Source organism: Cavia porcellus, unplaced genomic scaffold (genome assembly GCF_034190915.1).
Source record: "Cavia porcellus strain 051 isolate PalLab524CR breed Dunkin Hartley unplaced genomic scaffold, mCavPor4.1 scaffold_24, whole genome shotgun sequence".
NCBI classification, from domain to species: domain Eukaryota; kingdom Metazoa; phylum Chordata; class Mammalia; order Rodentia; family Caviidae; genus Cavia; species Cavia porcellus.
The window spans coordinates 47847506-47869432 of NW_026947507.1; the positions used below are offsets into that span (position 1 = coordinate 47847506).

At 51.8% G+C, this 21927-nt stretch overlaps 1 protein-coding gene across 12 annotated transcripts in view; it reads right to left on the reverse strand.

The window, feature by feature from the left end:
• Positions 1 to 21927, reverse strand: part of Dlgap2 (DLG associated protein 2) — a 531604-nt gene that overhangs the window by 100426 nt on the left and 409251 nt on the right. For 8 of the 12 annotated variants that reach the window (XM_063235014.1, XM_013143569.2, XM_063235008.1 and 5 more), the window contains one exon: positions 1838 to 1903. The exons of the other annotated variants lie outside the window; for them this stretch is intronic. In XM_063235014.1, the coding sequence (XP_063091084.1) occupies positions 1838 to 1903 (66 nt within the window). The remainder of the gene's footprint in view (positions 1 to 1837; positions 1904 to 21927) is intronic. 12 annotated transcript variants of the gene reach the window in all.

Genomic DNA, 21927 nt, shown 5'->3' on the forward strand with positions numbered 1-21927 from the left:
ATTCAAGCAACCATCCATGCATGAATGTGGTTGTCACATGGAGTACTTTTCACAGGCTCTGGCAGGCTATCACAAGGAGCAATCCTGAAGACATGACGCTAAGGGCAACAACCCGGGCACTATAAGTCATGGTGAGATGTTCTCCCGTGAGGCCCAGTGCACTCAGAGTCTTAGCAGCAAGAGGCAGAATTTATAGAAAAGAAAGGCGGCGGGGGGGGGGGTGGATGCCAGGGCTGGGGAGGGCAGAAATTGGTGTGTGGGGTATAGGTTTCAGTGTGGGAAGGTGGCAGGTTGTGGCCATGGATGCTGACCACATTAGCATCACACTGAGTGTGTATGTGACAACTGCCTCATGGGTGCAGGAGTGGTGGAGGTGATGAGTTTTAGGCTACATGTTGACCTCCATTAGAAATGATCTTTGGCCTGCACAGTGCCCTTGGTGTGAATCTGAGTCCCAGCCTCATCTCTCTGTGCCACTGAGGTGACTGGGGGCCATCTCTACTCCCTATCGGGCCTCAGCAGAGTCCCAAGCCCACCATGCTGCCAGGAGGCTGGCACAACACCGAGCTCATGCCTCTTAGGAATGTGGCTCCCCACCTGTCACTCTGAAATCGGTCACAGAGGAAAGTGGGCACCACTGCCAGACATGCTCTTGATACCTGAGCTGTAGTGTGTGCAGGTGGGCAACTTCCAGGTGTCAATGAGTAAAACCTGTGGGCAACCCAGCCTCATGCAGACGGCGGGCATGGGGCTTCTACTGTGCAGTCCTGCTCGGCTTCGAAGAGGAAGGACTCTGACACAGTGAGCACAGGATGGGACATGCATGGAGCTGATATTCTTATTCCAGAAGATGGGCAGCCCTGCTCCTTCTTCAAGGAGGCGAAGTGCTGCCCTTTCTCCCAGGAAGAAGAGGCTCATGCATGGCATCTAAGTGGGAGCAGCCTAGGTCCACCAAGGCTGCCGGGGAACACAGTGTGGCCTATCCCTGCCACAAGGAGCCTGTCATACTGTGGCCTGTCCTGCCGCATGGCCAGTCCCATCACGAGTGCAACTCAGCCCGCTCACGGGAGCTTGGCAGACAAATGCAGAGTGGCAGCTGCAGGGCCAGGCTCAGGAGCCGGCTGTGGACGACAGAAAGATCCCCATGCTTGCAGTGCTGTGTGTCTACATGCCACCTTTCCCAGATTTCCATAATGTTAAGCCCAAAAGCAAACTCTGGCTGTGACTTTCTCTAGAAGCCACCACCATTTTATAAAGGAGGACTCTTTAGGTCTCAGTGTCACTCTGCAAGCTGATCAATCAAATGAGCCCTGGGTTCAGGGGCTGAAGATCTGAGGCAAACAAAGAAAGGCTCAATTTGAGCATGGCCAGGCCCTGTGCTGAGCAATTCGAGGCCTCAGCTGGGAGGGTAGGACCCTGGGGGCCATGGCTGGTGGGTCCTGCCAAGGGTACAGGGCTTTCTCTGAGTGCTGTGTGATAGTGACAGCACACTGGCCCCACCATCTCTGGTGCTGGAGAGTGACATCTCACATGACTGACCGGTGGGTGTGGGGAAAGACGGATAAGACCCTTGCCCAGAGCCCTGCGGGAGAAAGCACAGGGTCACACTGCACTGCCCCAGGCTGCTGGGAAGCTGAGAGGAACCAGCCCATAGAGGGGAGCAGCAGGGGACACCAAGGAGAAGGGTCCAAGGCTTCTGCCTATCACTGAGGGCTCTGGTTCAGAGTACGATCTCTGAGAAGCAGTGTGGCTCCATCGCCTTGGTTCTTTTAGGGCCCTGTCATGGCCAGAGTCCCTGGAGGAATGCGGGGTGGCCCGCGCGGCATCTGCACCCTACCTAGGTCCTCCTCCGTGGGCCCTGGAAAGCTGAGGCCCGGCTGGGCCAGGTCTCCGCCTTCTTCCTCTGCAAAGACAGAAACAAAGTGACAATTTACTGAGGGTCTGGCATGGCCTGCAGTCCCCATCTGAGACCCTCACACTGGTTCACCACAGTTAGTGTGGCACAATGTCCAGCCTCGCCTCCCCAACTGGGCGGTATCCATAGCAGTAGTGCAACCGTCATGATGCCCAGGGACACGTGGACATGGCGGCATCTGTGTACACACTCTTGTGCCCACATGCGTGTGCTCCTCTCCACACACACTGTCTACACAGCTGCTGTGGGCTCTATGCTGCAGGCTTCTGTGCTGCTGCTGATACCCATCGTGGCCTTGGTGCCCCGAGGGCTCTTCCTGCTCCTGTCTGCATTGGTTAAATGTTTTGTAAGAAAGTTCATTCAGGTTATTCTGCATAATCCACCATACCTCACTTCTGCACTGTCAGCAGTGTCCTGCACAGCCACCTGACTCCAGACCACACTGCGTAGACTGTGTGTTCTCATCTTTTTAGAGACATCATGGGCAGTGTTCATGAGGTACATTTTCCATGGAGACAACTGTCACCAGCGTGTCTCTGTGTCTCTTTGAGAACAGAGGCACAGTAGTTGAGTTAGGATGCAATTTGGAGGATAAGTGACGATGACACTTCCCCATCAGTTCATATTTCCCCAAGTTCAAACACAGACACACACAGAAACACACACAGACACATGGACAAGAGTGTGAGCCTCCACAGTGTGTGTTGCACACTGATGTCCCAGGCTGCCAGGACAAGAGCTGACAAGAGCCAGTGCTTTTAGTTTTGTGATACAGGGGATTGAACTCATGACCTCATGCTTGCCAGGCAGGTGCTTATACCACTAAGCTAAACCTCCAGCCAGCTTTGTTGATGGTGAAGACATAGCACAGGGGCATAGGAGGGTGGTGGAGCTGTGCACAGAATGGGGCTGGTGCCATGGCCCTGTGGTCCTGCAGGGAAGAACACCAGGCCATGCCAGGGACACACCCCAGGGGCCTCCCATGCCACTCACTTTACCCTTATCATCCATCAGGTAGTGAGAACCAGAGGTCCAGATGCCCCTACTTCAGGCAAAATGCCCACCAGGAGAAAGGCAGCCAGTGACAGGTCTGTGTCTGGTGCTGCTTCGGGGTAGACATGGATGGCCACACCCGTCTGGGTTGTTGTGACTGGTGTCTCCTGTCCTTGCTGCTCCAACAGGCCCTGCATTTGCAGACTCTGTGGCCACCCTCGACTTGCCCAGAGCCCAGGATCTTGGTGGGCTGTGTCCCGCGCCAGTTTCCCCAGCAGTGGGAGTAGGAACATCTCAAGGTCCAGGGGACCCAGGAAAGAGGTCCTCAGACTCAGCTGTGTAGTCACGATGCAGCTAGTTGCCCAGTGCAGGCTCAGAGCGGTCACAGGCACCCACCCAGTCTGCAGGCTCCCTCTGACAGTGCTCTTGTGAAGAGAAGGAGGCTGCTGGGTCACAGGGGCTGACTGGCAGGGCAGAGGAGAGTGGCTCAGAGAGCCACACTCAGATGCTGGATGCCTGGGGCTGTGCTGCCTGCCTCGGCTTCTCCAGACTCAGATCCAGCCAGGAAGGCTGGGGGCACGAAGGCAGCATTTGGGAGAGCAATCAGGGCTGTAAAATTAATAGTGCCTGCATCCCAGAGCCCATGCAGATTTCCATCACATTTTCCTGGCAAAATAGAAAAGTTCCTTAGACTGAGAAATTTTGGAAATCATCCACTCATACATCTGAATGCATCTAATGAGTTTTAGGCATCACCAGAGAAAGTCTTTTACCACTTAGACTCTTAACGGGATTTTTCCTACTTCAGATTGCTCACTTACAGTACTTTTGGGATGAATTCACTTTATGACTCATTTTTCTTACATGCCAGGTCTTTTGTGATGGCTGGGCTCTGCCAGTATGACTGCAGGTCTTCCATCCATTTCTGGGTGGAGAGAGTGAGGCTACTCTGCTGTTCTGGGTTATGGTGCCTCTCTGAACCCATCCGATTCTAAGCGTGCAACACACTGCTCACATCAGAACAGCTTTGAATGTGGGGATCCAGGCCCCAGCAGATGAAAGAACCTGTTACTGATGGTGTGCAGCATGAGGTCACCAGCCAGGTCACAGAGGGTCCTGTGCCTAACCACAGCAGTGACCAGTGCAGACCGCTTGTGCTGGTGAGGGTGCTAAAGGCAGGCACAGCAGCTGCTACACAGCAGCATGGCACGTGGCTTCACAGGTCCCAGGTAGGAGTCCCAGGCTTTAAAACTCAGTTCTCCTAAGGGGACATTGGCACGTGTCATCAGAGGGATGGCAAATACATGGGCAGAGGGCACATGGCACTTTTCAGACAGCTGGTTCTATCCATGAGTGCATAGGTAGCCTGTGCTCAGAGTCACAGGAGTCTGAGGGTGCTGTCCCACACACTGTGAGTCCAGTCTGCACTGCAGCCTGATATAGGATATCCCGTCAGCAGTGACCTCAGTCAGTCTGCTGCTGAGGGGGAACAGTACAGATAATTCTAAGAGGTGAGCCCCTGGTGGGCCATACAACCTCAAGCAGAGGGATCTGAAAAATAAAGACACGTTCATGAATAGTGATGAACACTTTGTTCTTTCTGTAGATGAGGAATCTCATCTGCAGGTGCACCCAGGGGGGCAAGTTCATCTGGACATTGTATTCTCTATGGAAGACTGTCTTGTCCACAGGTGCATCTTGCCGGGAAGGTGCAGCTGGACATTGTGTCCTCTATGGAAGACTGTCCTGTCCACAGGTGCATCTAGGGGGAGGCACAAGTGGACACTGCTCTCTAGGGAGAATGGTTCCCATCTGCAGGTGCATCTAAGGGGGAAGTGCATGTGGATACTATGTTCTCTATGGATGACACCAGCCCTTTGACCACCCCAGCTGGATGGGACTGCAGGTGACAGGGTGCCCACATTCTGGTTCCCAAGCTATGAAAAGAAAGGAAGGTGCTAGGGTCTATGTAGCAGCTCTGGGCGGGGACACCCAGGCACAGGGGCTTGTGAGTGCTATCAGCCTGCCATCCTGTGGCCGTGGGAGCCCACCTTCCTTCCTTCTGCCCACCTACTTCCTGTTCATGTTGGGAAACCTGTGGGAAGCAAGCACAGGGTCACTATGCGCATGTGGCAGACACACTGCCTCCAGCAAACTGCAGGCACAGCACACAGTGCAGACTTGATGGCCACTGGGCCTTGGACCTCGATCGATGTCTGGCCCCAGCTCAGGGCTCCTTTTTCTCCAGGGGGTAGTGGCATCTGCGATCAGGAGTCTACCCAAACAGATCTTCATCTCTTACAAGCACACTGGCAAAAGCTCCCAGGAGGTTCCAAAAGTGGCCACTATTGTCAGTGAGCTTTTACTATTCTGTGTGGGGTGAGTTTGTGTCTACGGCTGACTTGGAAGTAATGATGTGCAGTTAAGTCTTCAGAACAGTAGGCAGGAGGAGAAATTGCATGCACTGAGAAAGGGAATTCCCACAGGAAAATACGGATTTCTCAGTGAGGCAATGGCTGCACCACACACCTCACACACCTCCACCCGAGGGGCGGCCTCACCCGCCGAGTGACTCCCAGTGTCTCTTGTTGCCTATTCTAAGAAGGGCAGGCTCCGCCACCCTTGGCTGCCCTGCTGATGGCAGTTATGTGATTGGCCTGCAGTGCCTCGCAGTATCATGATCTGCTGTTTCCCCAGCACGAGGCTTTTCCTCCAATGAGTGAGACACAGAACCCTGAGAGTAGCACAGGTGCTAGCAGTGACTGTGGCAGGACTCAGATGAGAGCCAACTTGGTTGGGCATCCTCTTTCCTCTCACTGACCACTGCCCAGGGAGCCAGCAGACCCGTTGGTCCACTCCCCAAGGCTTCTAGAGCATGGTTCCTTCTCTTATGCTGTGAGATACTTCCTGCTTCCTTACCCCAGGACTAGAATCTGAAGTCTCTGCTGCTGGGTCACAGTGTCATAATCTGAGGCACACAGTCCATGGATCTGCGGTCCTCAAGTCATCTTGGAGTCCTGGGTCTCCTTCGGGCCTGGTCCCAGAACCACTTGTCCTGTCCCACATCGGCCTTGTTCAGGCAGCTCCCAAGGCCTGTGGGATGTGGGGCCTCTCTGGGCTCCCAGGTGCACCAGCTTCAGGGCCTGCAGCCTCTCTGGCTCAGGTCCCTGTCACCATGCCTGCTGATAGCTCTGAATCCTGGAAAGGTCCCTTGTGGGTAAAAGCCTGTCCTTGTCTTTGTGGAGGAGTTCCACCTTCTCCTGCTCATTGGGCAGAGACCAGAGAGGACAGTCAGGCAGCCTCCTGCCTATGACTGTGTGGAAATGTGCATTGTCAACCCCTTCTTGCACCCCCACTGCCTGCCACACAGTTTGTTTATTGTCTGTGTTCCTCATGGGTCGCAGCCACCAGTGACCAAAAGTCAGGGGTGAGGAGCAGGAGACTCTGATGCTGCTGCAGCTTGCCTGCCACTGGGGCTGTACTAGGCCAGGCCTCCCAGCGCAGGGACAGACAGAGACAGGGCTGCCAGCTCTTCAGGAGTAGAGGCTTCATATACAGGCCATGGCCAACCAGAGGACATTCCAGAGCTGTCTACACAGTCCTCTGCTGAATCTCGACAACCACCACCCAGCCCCCAGATGTCCTTGCTCTGAAAGTTTAAAGAAAGCCAACTTAAGTGCACATTTGGCCTCTTCTCTAATGACAGGATTTGAAGGCTACTTAGATTGTGGATTCATTTCTACTTGGCGAGGACAATGACACTGATGAGGCTTGATGCCAGCCTCCTTCTACGCTGCACAGCTGTGTACCAGCCGGCCCAGTACAGCTCCAGTGGTGCTCTCAAACTCAAGATCCTATTCTGGGCAAGGATGGATCACAGGGGAGCTGCCTCAGAAAAGTCTGCAGCATTTTGCCAAAGTTCAGGCCACTTCCATCAGACAAGAGTGAAACCCAAGGGCAGCTGGTCCAGGAGGGTGGGGCAGACGTGCGCTTCAGCACTGCCCTCCCTGTACAGGCAGGCCTCTGTGTCCGTCTTCCACCCTCACCCTGAGATCCCCCTCAGCCTCAGCCTGCATTCAAACAAACCACAGCCTCCTCCCTAGAAACTCAGCTCTGACTGGGTACAGCAGACGCTTAGATTTTAATTTCTAGACTGAAAATAAGAGAGTGCTGAAATAAAAGGCAGACTCTTTCCTGTTCAAATATCTGAAAGTCTCAAGATGAAATTATATGTCTGCTGTAAAACTTGAACACCATGACACTTGAAAGGCAACCCTGGTGACACTGTAGAGGTAATATGTCTTAAATCTAAAGGCACCTGCAGTGTAAAATCTTTTGCTCTATGATCAGTATTTAGTAAAGTTTTAGACTATAGATGCCCATCGTCCTTACACAGCAAGTGCCACTTACAGACGAGTACAGGGCATTTTACAAAGCCTGCAAAAACTTGTTCCTGCAGACAAAGTTGCTGTAGCTTGTTGCTATGCTGTGCTGAGGTCTCAGGCCAAGTGAGCAATACTGACTCTGGGCTTCTCCTGTCTCCGTGGGGTGGCCTGTCTGCTCATCCTTAGGAGATCCTGGGAGGTTGCTGGAGAGAGCACGGGGTTACACTGCACCTCAGAGAACAGTGGGTAATTTAGTAGCTAACCACACCCCAATAGCAATAATTTTCTGAAGTGCAGGGTCCCTGGGGTTCTGGATTATTTGCCACCTCTCACCATGCTGCCCTGGGGAACTTCTAGGATGCAGGATGCTGAGATCCTAGCTCCCTGCCCATGAGGGTGGCCTAGTAGCTCATTTGATGGCTCTCTATGTGTCTAAGGTACAGCCAGGGTTGAGGGTCACCAGCTCTGGAATGAGCAAAGCTGTTTCTGAAAAATGCTGTTTCCTCTTCATCTCCCTTGGCTGTCCATGCCAGCGCCTAGGCATTTGGCCATGTTCCCAACTTCAGGGAGCACATGCAGATGGGGGCTGGCCTTGGAGGGAGGCAGCAGAGCAGTGAGCTCCTCGTTACACAGCCTGCTTTCTGGGTAGGAACTGTTCCATCATTGTAATGTGAGAAACAACAATGCTCACTTTCAAACACTCAAGTTCCTGTATTTGACAGACTTCTTAACTTTCTATCCGATGAAGTCCTATAATGCCTGTGCCTCCTTCCTGTTCAAGTCAATAGCCTTGGGCATGTGTGGCAAGAGAGGCACAGTTCTGGGATTAGAGCACCTCCTCCTGATGTGGACAAATGACCTCAGGGGAGGTTGCTGTTTGAGATGCTTTGTCATCACTAGGTCAAAGCATCTGACACCCATATACTAAAGGTTTATGGTTTCTGAGGGTCAGTGCATGGCCAGCCAGTTCCATGGTGGAAGGGTATGGAAGGGGACAGCTGCCCAATTCATGGCATCCAGGAAGCAGAGAGAGAGAGAGAGAAAGAGAGAGAGACAGAGACAGAGAGAGACAGAGACAGAGACATAAAGACAGAGATAGAGAGAGACAGAGACAGAGACAAATAGAGACAGAGACAGAGACAGAGAGAGAAGCTAGGGATGAGAACATATCTTTCCAGGTCATGTCCTCAGTGACTGCCTCCTCCAAACAAGCCCCACCTCCTAACAGCTCATTGAGCTGTGATCTCATCACTGGATGAATTTGATGAGCAAAGTACCCCACAATCCAGCTACCTTCCAAAAGCCCACCTCTAACACCTGACACTGTGGGGACATCCTAGATCTAAATGCTAAAAGCACAGTTGTAGTGCTTTTTGGTTTTCTTTTCTTCTTCTTTTTTTCTTTTCTTTTTTTTTTTTTGTACTGGGAATTGAACTTAGGACCTCACACTAGCCAGATAGGTGCTGTGCCACTGAGCTATATCCCCAGTCTTCTATATCTTTTCTTTAGAATATGATGAGGCTTGATTTGTAGAGATCCAATTAAAGTTGAATGGTTCAATGCATTATGGTACAGGATGTGAGAGGGCTGTGAAGGTTTTAGTATCCAAGCATATCGTTAAATGGGAAAAGTTAGCAGCACATTTTGTGCTTTATTTCTGGGTTTTGCTTTGAAAAGAAGACTGAGGAAATTTACCAAGATGTCACAGTGATGGTCTCCAACTGGAGGAATCATAGATGCACTTTATTTTATTTTATTTATTTATTTTTTTGTCTTTGTCCTTTTTATTAGTACCGGGGATCGAACTCATGACTGCCTGCTTACAAGGCAGGCGCTTATGCCGCTAAGCTAAACCTCCAGCCCCAGATGCACTTTATTTTCCCCTCTCAATGTTCTGTGCCTCCCAAATTTTTCTATCCAGCCTGTGTACCTTGGTAAGTGAAAAGTGAGTTACAATACCCAACCTTCAATCGTCCTCAGTAAATCAAGTCCAAATGTCCTTCTGCACACTAAAAGTGGGTAGAGGTGAATGTGTAATTTCATTGTTCCTCTAATAAAGACCAGCATTTATTTATTGGCTTCTTTCTCATGCAGAGTATGGTAGAATCATGACTGATTGAGAGACTCATAAATAATAGGTTGGCTGTTTCATGTCGGTGACGCCCTTGTAAGGACATTAGGAGGGTGGGGATGGAGTTCTGCCCTGGCACAGAGGATGGTCCCCACTCTCATCTGTGCCAGGCACACGCCAGGGGGACACAGAAAAAGCTTGGCCTAACATGTGTGCAATGCCCCTTGGTCACCTCTCTGGTTGGTCAGTGGTGCTAGGAGAAAGGCTCTGCCATAGAAGAAGGGCTGGTGGCCACCTTGAGTGTGACTTCTGAGGCAGACACTGGCTGGGGACAGCAGGTGACAGGGCTGACACCAATTCCATCTGCAGGGTTCCTCCAGGGACTCTCTTGAGAAACATGGCAGGTGTGAGCTGTGATAGCCTTGCTGCTCCCTCTACCTCAATGTCCCCTCTTATCTTGTCTGTCCTACATGATAGCCCGTCACGGTCAGTTTCCTGTCCCCAATCACAGTCATCTTATCTTATAGCAAGGAATGGGTTCATGTTACCTGAATATTAACACACAGTGCTGTGAGCAAGGAGAAACAGAGTTTCCAAGATCTGTGATCCTCTTAAAGCCCCAGGGCTGCTCAGTGGATGTGAGGTTAAACCTGGGCCCAGAGCCTCTCCCTGTTGCCACTGCACAGTGACAGGAACTGCTCCCCTATTTGATGGACTGCTGCAGCCTAGCGAGGTCACTCTGGCAGGGTGAGAACCAGGGAGGTCTGGGGAGTGGAAGGGAGGCAGGCTGGGTGTGGGCACCAGTCTCCTCACCATCCCTGGCTTGGGTGCTGGAATGCTTGCACCTCTGTCCTTCATCGCCTGAAAACCACTCTTTCCTTGGTGTCCTTGGGCCATCTGGGCCGAGCACTGGCACAATCATGAAAGGGAGCTCAGCCTTCCTGGGGCTGCAGCCCACAGCCTGTCTGTCCTTGTGGGACAGAGTTGGGAAGGGCTGTGGGGGAGGTACTGTGCAACCGGAGACTGTGGAAGAACTGAGTCACTGATCTTATCCTGGGATGTTCTCTGCAGCTGCTGAAATTCCTGTTTAGAGATATCCTGCAGCTGACAAAGCTTCCACATTTACTATTTCTCCAAATCCAACATGTCCCGGAAATGTATCAGGAGGGCTCATGTGAGGAGAGGGCAGCTCCAGCAGGCTCAGGGCCCTATCCCTGGTCCTGAGCCCTCGCAGAATGCTGGCATAGTCAGTGTCTCTGACTCCTGGTCCATAGATGCATGAGCTGTCACTGTGAGCTGGCCCTATACTGCAGCGTGAGAAGGCAGGGATGGGGAGGGTGGGCTCTGTGCAGTGAATGGAGCCCATGCAATTCAAGACCAGGCAGAATCCAGTTGGAAGTTATGCTCTGGACCTGGGATGCACTGTGGAAAACCTGTATTCAGCTGATGTATGACATGGAGAAGTTGTCATATATATATCTCTGTGATACAGTATTCCCCAACTTAAAACACTGCTATTTGCTCATATTTTTGTAGGAAAGCAAGATTTAGAGGTGATTTGTGGTGGGTGTTCCAAGCCCCAGGGCTCTGTAAATGCCCACTTCCAGTGTTACTTAGCTGTGAAACGAATTTTGATATATATCCCCAGGCCTTGCCATTATTCATCTATTTCACTTTGGATATTAATAAAAGCCAGTAGCATTTGTTAAGAAGTGCCAAATGAAGCCACTGTTACTCCCTGACAAGTTATGCCTAAGACATCATTCTTCCTTTTTAAACATATCACACATAAGTTTACTTGCAGGAAATCAAATAGGTACAAGGCTCCACAGTAGCATCAAGACTACAGTTCATTTCTAAAGTTCTTGGGTTACAGATTGATTGTGGGATTTAACAAATGCTGCAGTTCTTGACCTGAAACTTAAGCAAAAACAGGACACTATGCCTGGTGGCAGCGGGACCAGCCTAGTTTGTTTCTACCTCCCTGCCCTGGTCCTTGTGGGTGGTATAGGAGTGGACACAGGTATCACAGAGCCTAGCTGTCCACCTGCTGGACCTCAGAGCTTGGCAATCACACAGTGCTTGCACTGTATGGCACACTGTGACACACACAGGTTCCCACACTGCCAGAGTCCCTGGTGAGCCACAGGCTCTTGGCAATTCCAGTTTCTATTCTGTTGTGAAAGTTGTGGACTCTATCCTGTCTGGCATGGAGACCACAGATGCTGCTAAGAGCAGGAAAAGCAGGAGGGCAGTGAGCTCTGCTGACACTGCTCAGGGCCTCTGCCTCCCCTCCCCGGGCTGACCTTGTTCTAAATGCTTGGATCCCCAGGGAGTTCCACAGGGCCTGGAGGTGCAGCCAGTGTGGCCAGTGCATGGGAGAGGGGCCTTGTTTCTCCCTCACAGACTCTCAGGCCCCATCTTGCCTGCTCCTCCTCACACCGGAGCCTGTGGCCAGCCTGTGGCCAGCTCCCATCTGTCGTCTCTCCTTTGCTCTGGGGAGGCAGCTCAGCTGTGAGCTGGGCTCTGGTGGCTTTGCCTGTTTGTGGAACATAGGCAGTGAGAAAGACATGGGGTCCTGGACAGAGCTGTGGCGTTTAGTGGCCCCAGAATGGCTCTGCCTCCTTCCCTCCTGACTTCTGCACCCAGAGAAGTCGATCGTGTACCATGTGTCTGTCCTTGAGAGTAGACAGGAGGGCCTGGAGCACCAGGGGAGCCAGAGGACAGGGACAGCTGAGGATGTCAAGGGATAGAGGCTTTGAAGATGCAGTGCTTGCTGATAGGCTGCCTGGAAGCAGGAACAGAGCGTGGCTACCCTGACTGCAGACACAGCCACCGCCTACCACAAAGCAGGAGTCTCAGATGAGGCCTCACATGTGCTTCTCCCTGCCTCTCCGCCAACACTCTCTGAACTCATTTTCCACACATGAGGAACATGCATGGTAGCTCTCAAACCCACATGTTCCACATTTGAATGATAGGTGAGTCCTGCCTGGCCACTAAGGTGAAATCTGCAGTTGATGACCTGATTCATGGAGGAGAGCAGGCTGGCTCAGGCTCTCAGAAGAGGAACTGTGAGGCTCATAGGAGTTGGCTGGTGAGAGGGAGAACTTCACAGGGCAAGAACAGTGCCACACATGGAAACTGTCCATTCCCAGGAGCATTTCGGAAGCTCTCCTTTGAGGCTTTTCCAGAAACATCTGCACAATTCTCCACATTTCCGTGAAGAGATCCTGGGGACCATGTCCTGATCCCAAGGTCACCTCTGTTCTCAGAATTCAAGGTCAGGTTGTTGGATGGACATGGCAGCACAGCTCCATGCAGGCCAGCAAGGCAGGCAACAGGCTGGCAAGGGGCTTGGAGTGCTGGGGACCAGTCTGTTCTCCACCCAGGAAGACTTGGACTCGGCCCGTGACCCACTGGGAGGGAGGGGGATGGCCAGTCCCCTGCCTCCCAGATGCTGTGACCCCTCAGCTCTGGCTCAGGGTGGAGCCCACACACCTCCAGGACAGTTTGTGCACTAAGGGCACGAACGTCTTGTGTAGGTGCCACCACCACCCTGGTAACTCAGTCTCACTCTGTCCCACCTGGTGGTTCCAGTCCTCTGGGGCTTCCTCCAGGTCTTAGCATGGTGACCAGCTCCACGGTGCCATAGCAGCCCCCCAGGTACCCAGCCTCTGTTCGGACGTCATGTGGGAAGGAGGATATGGAACTCACACTTGCTGCCTTAGAATATGTGTATGCAGGTTTCTTTAATCAGGAATGTAGGTTTCTGGAATTCATGAGATTCATGACCAGGGCAGGGGCCAACATAGAGTACCCAAGGACAATGAGCCCCATGAACCATGGTGTCCTGAAGCTGCCGTATCTGAGCCCGGGGGCAGGTTCTAGGGACACCTGGAAGGACCCTCATTCTGTTCACTATGCCATGCTTCTGGTCTCAAAGGGAACTAGGTCAGCAACCGCAAGAAACCACAGTGTCAGGCTTCACAAAGCCCCCAGTAGGAGTGGTCTGGGACCTGCCTGGCTGCCCCCACTGGCCAGGCTGTCCCCTTCAAATGCCTTGTGAGGAAATGCCTGCCATCTGGCCCTTCTCTGCCAGCCCTTGGCAAGGCTGGGGACTGTGGCACTCAGTTCTAGGAACACAGGGGCAGACAGTGATGGCAACACAAGGTCATCCCTTACCTCCTGCCCCTCTCTGTGTCTCTTGTGTCACCTTATCTGGCTGATGCACCATGAGTATTCCAGCCTGGTCATTGAATGTAGCCCAGGGCTGCTTGGTGGCTCTGTCTGACTCCTGCTCCTGTCAGGAAACATGGCTGGGAGGTGGCCCTGGCGGTCTTCTGTTATCCACAAGATGGGACTGTGGTGAGGACATGTATAAATTTCTGAGCAGGACAGACCATCCCTTATAAATTCTACCTGGTACAATTTTTAAGGACAGAAGAAATGTAATAGTTTTCAACAAGTATGAATCTGTGTTTTAGCTGTGAAGCGTTCTCTGTGCAGAGGGAAGAGAGGCATGTGGGCGACCATCCAGGACCAGCAGTACTTCGTCCTGATGACCAAGGAGACCAAACAGCACTCAGGTTCTCCTTAAAAGGAGACTGAGGCAGGATAATCACCAGTTCAAGCCCAGCCTGGGACAAATAATGAGACCCTGTTTCACAATAAGGAAAAAAGGAAGAAAGCAAAGGCAACCAGTGACTCTAAACAGCAACTCTTCTGAATTTTAGAATATGTACAGACCCGCTAGCTCTTTCAAGTAGGTAACGCTGGACATCGTCAGGTAATTTACTACTAAACAGATGAGGGAGAGACTTAAGATGACTTAAGCTGTGTGGCCTCTGGGGTGAGTCTCCATCTCCATGCTTGGCCCTCTTCACTCCCTGCCCTGGGGACATCATCAATGTCCTGTGAAGCCTACATCCCTGCAGAGGAACTGCTGTGGGCTGCAAGGCTAGGGACCTCTGCTCTCAGCGCCGGTAGTAACAGGAAGGTGGCAGTCACTTCACAGTTGTGACAGCCCGATGACTCGGCTGTGTGTAGCATCCTGGGCCCCAACGCGTCCAGGATTTCTGATGCATCTCCAGGGACTTCAGTGCCTTAGAAAATGACATCCTATGAAATACCACCTAATACAGACTGTGGCCCTTCCATGGGGAGAACCAGCAGCAGCTCCTGAGATCCGTGCCATGTTGGAACTTAGGACACTGGGAAGCCAAGCAAGCACCTCCCCTCCCCTGGTAAGTGGTGGTGGTCTGGCAGACTTCGGCCCCTCCAGGGGGAGAACCAGCAGCAGCTCCTGAGATCCATACCATGTTGGAACTTAGGACTCTGTGAAATCAAACAACCAGCCTGTCTCCCTGCTAAGCAATAGTGAACCTACTGATGCATGGCCTAGAGTCAAATCCCACTTCCCTACCCCTCTTCTCCCCCTCACCGCCCATTAGCAAATGGGAACCAGAAATCTGAGCGTCTCCTGGCAGGTTGACATTAGCAAATAAGGGGGACTTCCTTCTACCATCTTTTTGAAGGCAAATATTTTTATTACTGTTTTGCTCTTTTCTGGTTAATGGTACTGCTATTCAGTATTCTGTTTTGATAAGTTCTATAGTGTTCTATATTTATCTTAATTTGATATATGTGATTGAAAGAACAACTATTATAAAGATAACAAAATATACTGTGATACCTATTACTGTTATCCTGATAACCTGCTGTAAAGTTCTATACCAATTTCACTGTACGATCTTAGTTGGCTTTATTCTGTCTTGTTCTGTTGTATACAATAAAATTAAAAAAAAAAAAGAAATAGCACCCAATGCTGACACTCCTAAGATGTTTCCGGAAGTGCCTTTGACAGTCCCAAGGCAGCAGCTCTGACCTGCCGCCAGCTGTCCTGAGGGGTTCAGAGCCACAGCACGGGCTGAGAGGAGGAGGTGCACTCTTCAGCCACCTCTCACTTTCGCCTTTCCTCCACTTTGCTCACATGAGCAAGTCATTTATAAATGATCCAGAGAAAGCATTGGCTATTCTGCAGATCCGCGTAAATGTCACCTGTTCATTGATGCAAGCTGTTTAGAAGAAGACGTGTGTGCTCCCAAGGAAGTCTGTGGTCCCTAGGCATCATGAGTGAAGACCAAGAGGCCCAAACACTGTCATATTCAGTTCTCCTGGACCTTACAGAACACAGAGACAAGGTCATTTAAGCCAGGCTCTGAAAAGACAGGAAAACAGCTCACTTTGGGCATGGGGACACCACAGCTTCTTCTGGTCCACGTCATGTCCTGTGCAACCATCAGATGTCCACAGGAAGGGAGAACACTCAACATACTTGTTGCTAAAGGTGACCTTCCCATGCAGACCTCCAGAACCACCTCATGACTTCCGGGTGGCCAGGAAAAGCACCTCTCCAGGCATCTGCTGTTCCAAGTGATGACAACTGAATTTGTCTCGTAGGGCTCTTGTGAAAATTAACATAAATCAACCACTTCAGGGAGGCACTGGTGCTCTTGTGGAAATTAAACTCACATCCATACAACCCAATTTAGATATGCAACTGGGATGGTTTCATGATAAATCCTGCCAGGGTAAATAATTATTGTGCTCACATTTTCGATTCCAACAAAGATATTCATGCCAAAATCTCTTTTGCTACTCACATCACTTTATTGACAGCATGGTAGAATGCAGACCCCCCAAAACAATGGCCAGCTCAGCCTGCAGGGCCCTCGCTTAGGCCCAGAGAAGGGGACCCCAGTCAGCTGCTTCCACACAGCGATTTGACCAAGGCAAGGGCTTAGCAGAAAACATGCAGCAACTCGTCCACGTGAGACAGGGAGGACAGCCACATCATGGGTGCTCCCAGGATTCAACAGGCATAAGACAGATGTGCAACCTCTCCTGTGCTGGATGGATGAGGTCCTCTGTGAATGAAGGCAGCTATCCTCACCTCCAGGGAAGGACCCCAGACACCCACTCTGACCCTGCTAATCATGCTACTGTCTGCAGCCTCTAAAGATGAGTTTCCTCATGAGGAAATAAAAAGGTCATGTTTGTGCCCAAACCTGGCCTGAGTACACTAAACAGACGCCAGCAGTTCCTCTGTGTGTCCCGACACTGACACTTTGATGATAAATTCTGCCTGGTGGCTGAGCAGGCCAGCTAGGAAGGCACTGCTGTTTTGGAATCAGAAGTTGCCCTCCACTCATGGGCTCTGAGTGGTCTTCTGCTCACTGTGCCAGACCCTGGCCTTCCTACGTCCACCACATGGCTCCCAGCCCACCTGTCCCCTGTGCTTCACCTAACTGCTCCTGAGTCACCCATGGGATATGAATGGATAGGTCCATCCAGAGGTGACTTTTTGTGACCTACATGTGACCAAGGACACACTCTGCTGTGCTGGATCCCTCACCTCATGTCTTTCCCTTCCCATGCTCCTTCATTGTGCCACCTACCAAAGTCACTGGGGAGGAAGCTGGACTGCCATCCCTCCACTGAGAAGGCCTGCTGTGTTCCCACAGGGGAAGCAAGAAGATCAATACAGGGAGGCCCTCAGGAAGTGCAGGAGTGCTAGGAACTTGTGGGTGGAGAGCCAGGGTACAGAGCAGATGCCAGTGCTGAGGAACAGCCTCTGGTCACCTGGGCTGTGCCCACACACACAGTATTCTGGGGGCCAAGCAGGCTCTCCAATGCCCCTTGTGTTCTCCTGGGCTGATGTCTTGGGAGAGAGTGGTGGCATGTTGTCTGAAAAGCAGGGGTTGTGAGGGACTGGCTCCTTTGTGCACAGACATGGGAATGAAGGTCAGGTCAGGAGCATGGATGATGCTTGTGGCCCGGTGTCTGAGGCCAGCATTACAAGCTGTTGGAAAGTGGTGTGTGGAATCCCTGAGCTGCTCCTGCTGCTTTGGTCCAGTTCTATCTGCATGGTGACTCAGACCCAGCTGGCTCAGAGCCCGCTAGCACCTGCCAGGTGGCTACAGTGTCCAGTGGCATTGGCTGGCATCAGAGGCAAGTGGCCACCACATTTTTAGTTGATGGTGATTATAGTAAAAGACATCCTGGGGAGAAAGTGCAGTGATTTCTGGGGGAGCCCTTGGTTCCTTACCGAGAAAGAAGAAAAACATCAGCCACATCTATAAGGGTGATAAACCAACACCAGAAAAGATCCCAGCCTCTCCCCGCAGTCTCTCTGGGCAGCTGGCTGCCACCTGGCCTGTCCACTGGCAGGAAGATGGACATGGCCATTCCTTTGCTGTCCCTGGGCCAGGGTGGCTTGGTTGGCTGGGTTATAATTTCATTTGGCTTTATTGTTTCTTTCTCCTCTCCAATTCTGGGGAAACTCATCAAATTTCTGTGGGCTCTGAGTCTGAACCAGAGAGGTCCAGATGTTTAAACATGAGGGAATAAACGTCGAGGAGGAGGACACATGCACTGCTTGGCCTCCACCTGTTAGCAGATGAGGACAAGTGAGCTACGGGAGGTCTTGTGCTAGGTGCAGATGCGGGGGAGCAGGGCCTCACCTACCATAGGAGGAGCTGGGGAGTGCAGTTAGACCCCTGGGCTGGGCCACGATGGGCAGTCACATCACACCCTGTCCCCCTGGTCCTGAATCAAAGACCAGGGCACCAGCCAGCCCAAGAATATGGTGCAGGGTTCAGATCTTAGTTATCTGTTTTAGGTGGACAGATGCCACCTGCTGCACATTCTCACTGTCACACAGCTGCCTTCTCAGTGGATGTACTAGCCCTCTCAAAGCACAGGCCCAGTCTGCAGCAGGTCATTTTGGAGTGTGCCCTATGCTTCTGCACACACTTCACCAAAGCTCAGCCCCCTTGGATTCCTGGAGTCACTCGTAGCGCTGGAATCAGCGAGCAGTCTGACTTGCCAGTTTGCTAGGCAGAGGAGCTTGTGCAGCCATCATCAGCAGGGCCTGCTCTTGAGAAGCCCCCAACCTCTTGACATCAACTCCCAGGAGAGTCACACAGAGAGCCACAGGAAGCAGGAACCTGTGCACCAGCGAGGAGCCAGGGCTCTGCACTATCAAGGTCCTCAGGCTGGTCTCAACAGACACCAGTTCAGCTCAAATGCACCTGCTGTGCCCAGGTCAGCTGTATGGAAGCTGCAGACTCAGCCTGGGTCTGCTGACATCTCAGCAGCACAGGACAAGGAGCACTGGGAGGTTATGAGAGACAGACTGCTCTGTGAGCCAGCTCCAGTGTACTGTGGAAACCTCATCAGGATGCGCTATCTTTCCCACACAGGCAGATAACATGTGAAGTGCCGAAAGGATTTTAGGAAGCATTTGAAGGCTTCTTCAGAAGATGTTCAACCTAACTGGAAGCAGATAGGCAAAGGCACGCGCCTCATAGAACCTTGCAATCAACAGGCCACAGGGACTATGGAGCCATGTGGGGCAGGGTGATGGAGTCACTGCCTGCTGCATGGGGTGAAATGTGGCCAACCAGGTAGGTGATCACGCTGGCTCTTCATGGCATCACGACTAACTCAGCAACAACATACAGAGACATAACATGTGGTCATCTCACCATGTCACTGTGATGTGGTTTCTTTGTATACACAGAGACCTACAGGGAATAAAAGTATATAAGGAGGTTCTGTATGACCTCATCCTAATGCCATTAGGCTCACAGCTGTGACTTCTTGGCCAGAGTCATTCATCCACTGGCTGAAAACTTGGTATTTTAGTTACTTTCTTATTTCTGGGACAAAATATCCAATACTAACAGGTTAAAGGAGGAAAGGTTTATTTTAACTCACAGTTTATAGAAGTTTCAGCCCACAGTCTGCTGGCTCCAAAGGAGGGTGGGATGGCAGAGGGGCATCTTAGAGGAGAAACAGCCCCTGGCAGGGCAGGCAGCAGGCAATGAGGCTTCCTTATTTCTCTTTTGATTCTATCCAGACTATACGCCTATTGGATGGTGTCACTCATACCCAGAGTGGCTCTTCCCTCTTGAGTAAATACATCATCCACACCCAGGTTTATGCTAATCCAATTAGGGGACTACTCCAGTATCACACACCCATGATCCAAGATCACACACCTGGGAGCCAGTCATTTGCAAATGCCCCACCTATGCCCACCCGAGGCTTTGGAGGGATACCCAGATGTAAAACATAACTCAGGATCTGTGAAAGTGGGTACTTGGAGGGCACAGAAACTTCGTGATTCAAATTCACACATAATGATGGCTCTAAAGCAACATCAGGACTTCTTGAGAGAGTAACAACATGTCACAAGCACGGAAAACCAGATGGACAACAGGGCCTGACTTGGTAGGCCCATCACATAGTCACTGGGGAGCATTCCTCCTACCTGGCATGAGAAACTGAGCAATTCAGGTACATCTTCACCTGAAACTCAGTCACCCCAGGAGGAGGCCATCCCTGTCCCAGTCACAGCTACTGAGCTAAGAAGGCACATGTGTGGTGCCTAGGACCCCATCTACATATCCAGGACCTCTCCCTGGGAGGCCAGGACTACCTGTGTGGCAGGTCAGGCCACCTGCTAACCCACCTGTGAGACACTTGAGGAAGGGAAGTGCTGAATGTTGTTTCTGGGGTGTTCTGCTTGTTGAAGGGCCTTAGAATCAAGTTGATGTATGAACTCATAATAGCACAGAGGTTGTTGTGACCCACTTACAGAGTGAAAATGAGAGTCCAGGAGGGATAAGGACGTGAACCTGGTCACTCAACATGGGCAGGAGTAGGGACATGGTCACTCCATTCCCCCTAGACTCTTCTTGAAGATGGAACTGCTCATTCCCAGCCCTTTCAACCAGCAGTAAGAGGCCACAGGTTCCTGTCTGTTACTTGGCTAAGTATCCAGTGAAGGTTACCTACTGGGGCTTGTCCTCAGTTGCCGTGACCCTGGGCAGTGACAAATGCAGCCTCCTTGCAGCACAGCACCGTGAAGTTGGAACACAAATGTCACCTGAGTGTCCTTCATGGTGACCTTAGGGTGTGGGGATCGAAGAGGTAGATGATGCATCTTTTCGAGAATGCCTGCCAGGAGAAGAGTCCGTCAAGGCTTCAGTCTCCATCTCCCAGTCACCATCGGGCCAGACTTCTGACATTGGCCTGGGGAGTACCTGAGAGTCCTCACTGCTCCTCTTGTTCCTCCACTCCCCATGAAGGGAAAGTCCTTCCATACCAGGTCTTCTGGTTGCAGTGTGTGCCAACTGGAGCCCCACAGGGTGCCTTCCTGGAGCTGGCTGCGGGTCCTGCTATGTAGTTGGCTTGGCCTTGAACATGCAGCCTGTCTCAACATGCTGAGCACGCATGCAGGGCTGTGGTGTGACCTGGGCACAACTGAACTGAGAACGAGGAAGCACCTCGGGGCAGGATAGGCCACAGCTGAGGCCACTTGGAGACTTTCTGGATAGTTTTCCTTAGTTAGCATTGTCTGTTCCTCTGAGGGGTCCTTGAACCCCTTCCAAGATCCTGCTCAGGTTTCTCCATTGCCCACTCAACTGCTTGCTTGTTCTGATTAAATACGGGCTGCCTAGGGTCAGTCAGCTGGCCGGCTAGCAGAATTAGGAGCTCTGCTGAGGATTTCAGTCCTCCTGCAGCCCTAATGATCATTCCTGAGCCTTTGCCATATACCCATTTGGGGGATTGGGCTAGGATCATTCCCTGCAGCCTGCTCAGTGGGGTTTCTTCTTCAGAGGCCAAGGGCAGGTGGCTAGGGACAAATGCTGGTGCCAAAGTTTTCATCTAGGCTTCTTTGCTAGGATTCACCTGCTGAGTTCTGCAGCAGTGGGGTGCAGACACTGGGGAAAGGTGCCCCGTCCTGTGCCCTGTGAGCACCTCTAGGGTCAGGGCACCTGCTCTCCTTTCCTTGGGAATCTAGGCACAGACCCCAACACAGCAGTCTTCCTTCCTCTGCCTGCCAAGTGCTGAGATCAGAGGTGTGCACCACCATGCACAGCTTAATGCAGCCCTTCATGACAGTCCCAGGAAACAAACAGAGCAGGCAGCCTGGTGCTTCTGCCTCCCGTGCATAGAGACAGCTCTGTTTTGACCTGGGGGCAAGGGCTGGGTCTGGGTCTGGGTGTGGTGGAACTGCTGTGCATGACCACACCTGGCCATGTTCGGGCTCCACCCTCTTCCTCTCCATCTGTCTCTTGCCCTCAGGTGTCAGCCATCAGCCTTTTGCTTTCAGCCCAAATTCCTCAGCTTACAGAGGCTCCCTAATGTTCAACTGCTCTTTAGAGAAGCCTAAAAATCATTTCCCTAATTAGCTTACCTTAAACTAACTTCCACAGTAGGTTCAGGCTGCAACTAAAAAGTGATAATAGACAAAACTTACAAGGTTTCTCCCTCCTTAGGCAACTCTGCCCTGGACTCTGGCACAAGACAGGAGGTGAGGGGTCACCACTGAGGCCAGCCTGGCTGCCATGCCCTCTGTGAGACACTTCGAGTCCTTCCCTCTCACAGCCTGTCTGCACCACATGCAGCTTCTGCGTCTCGAGGACAGAAACACAAGTGGCTCAAGAGTCTGAAATATTATCATCCAATGGGGCTGGAAAGTGTTGAAA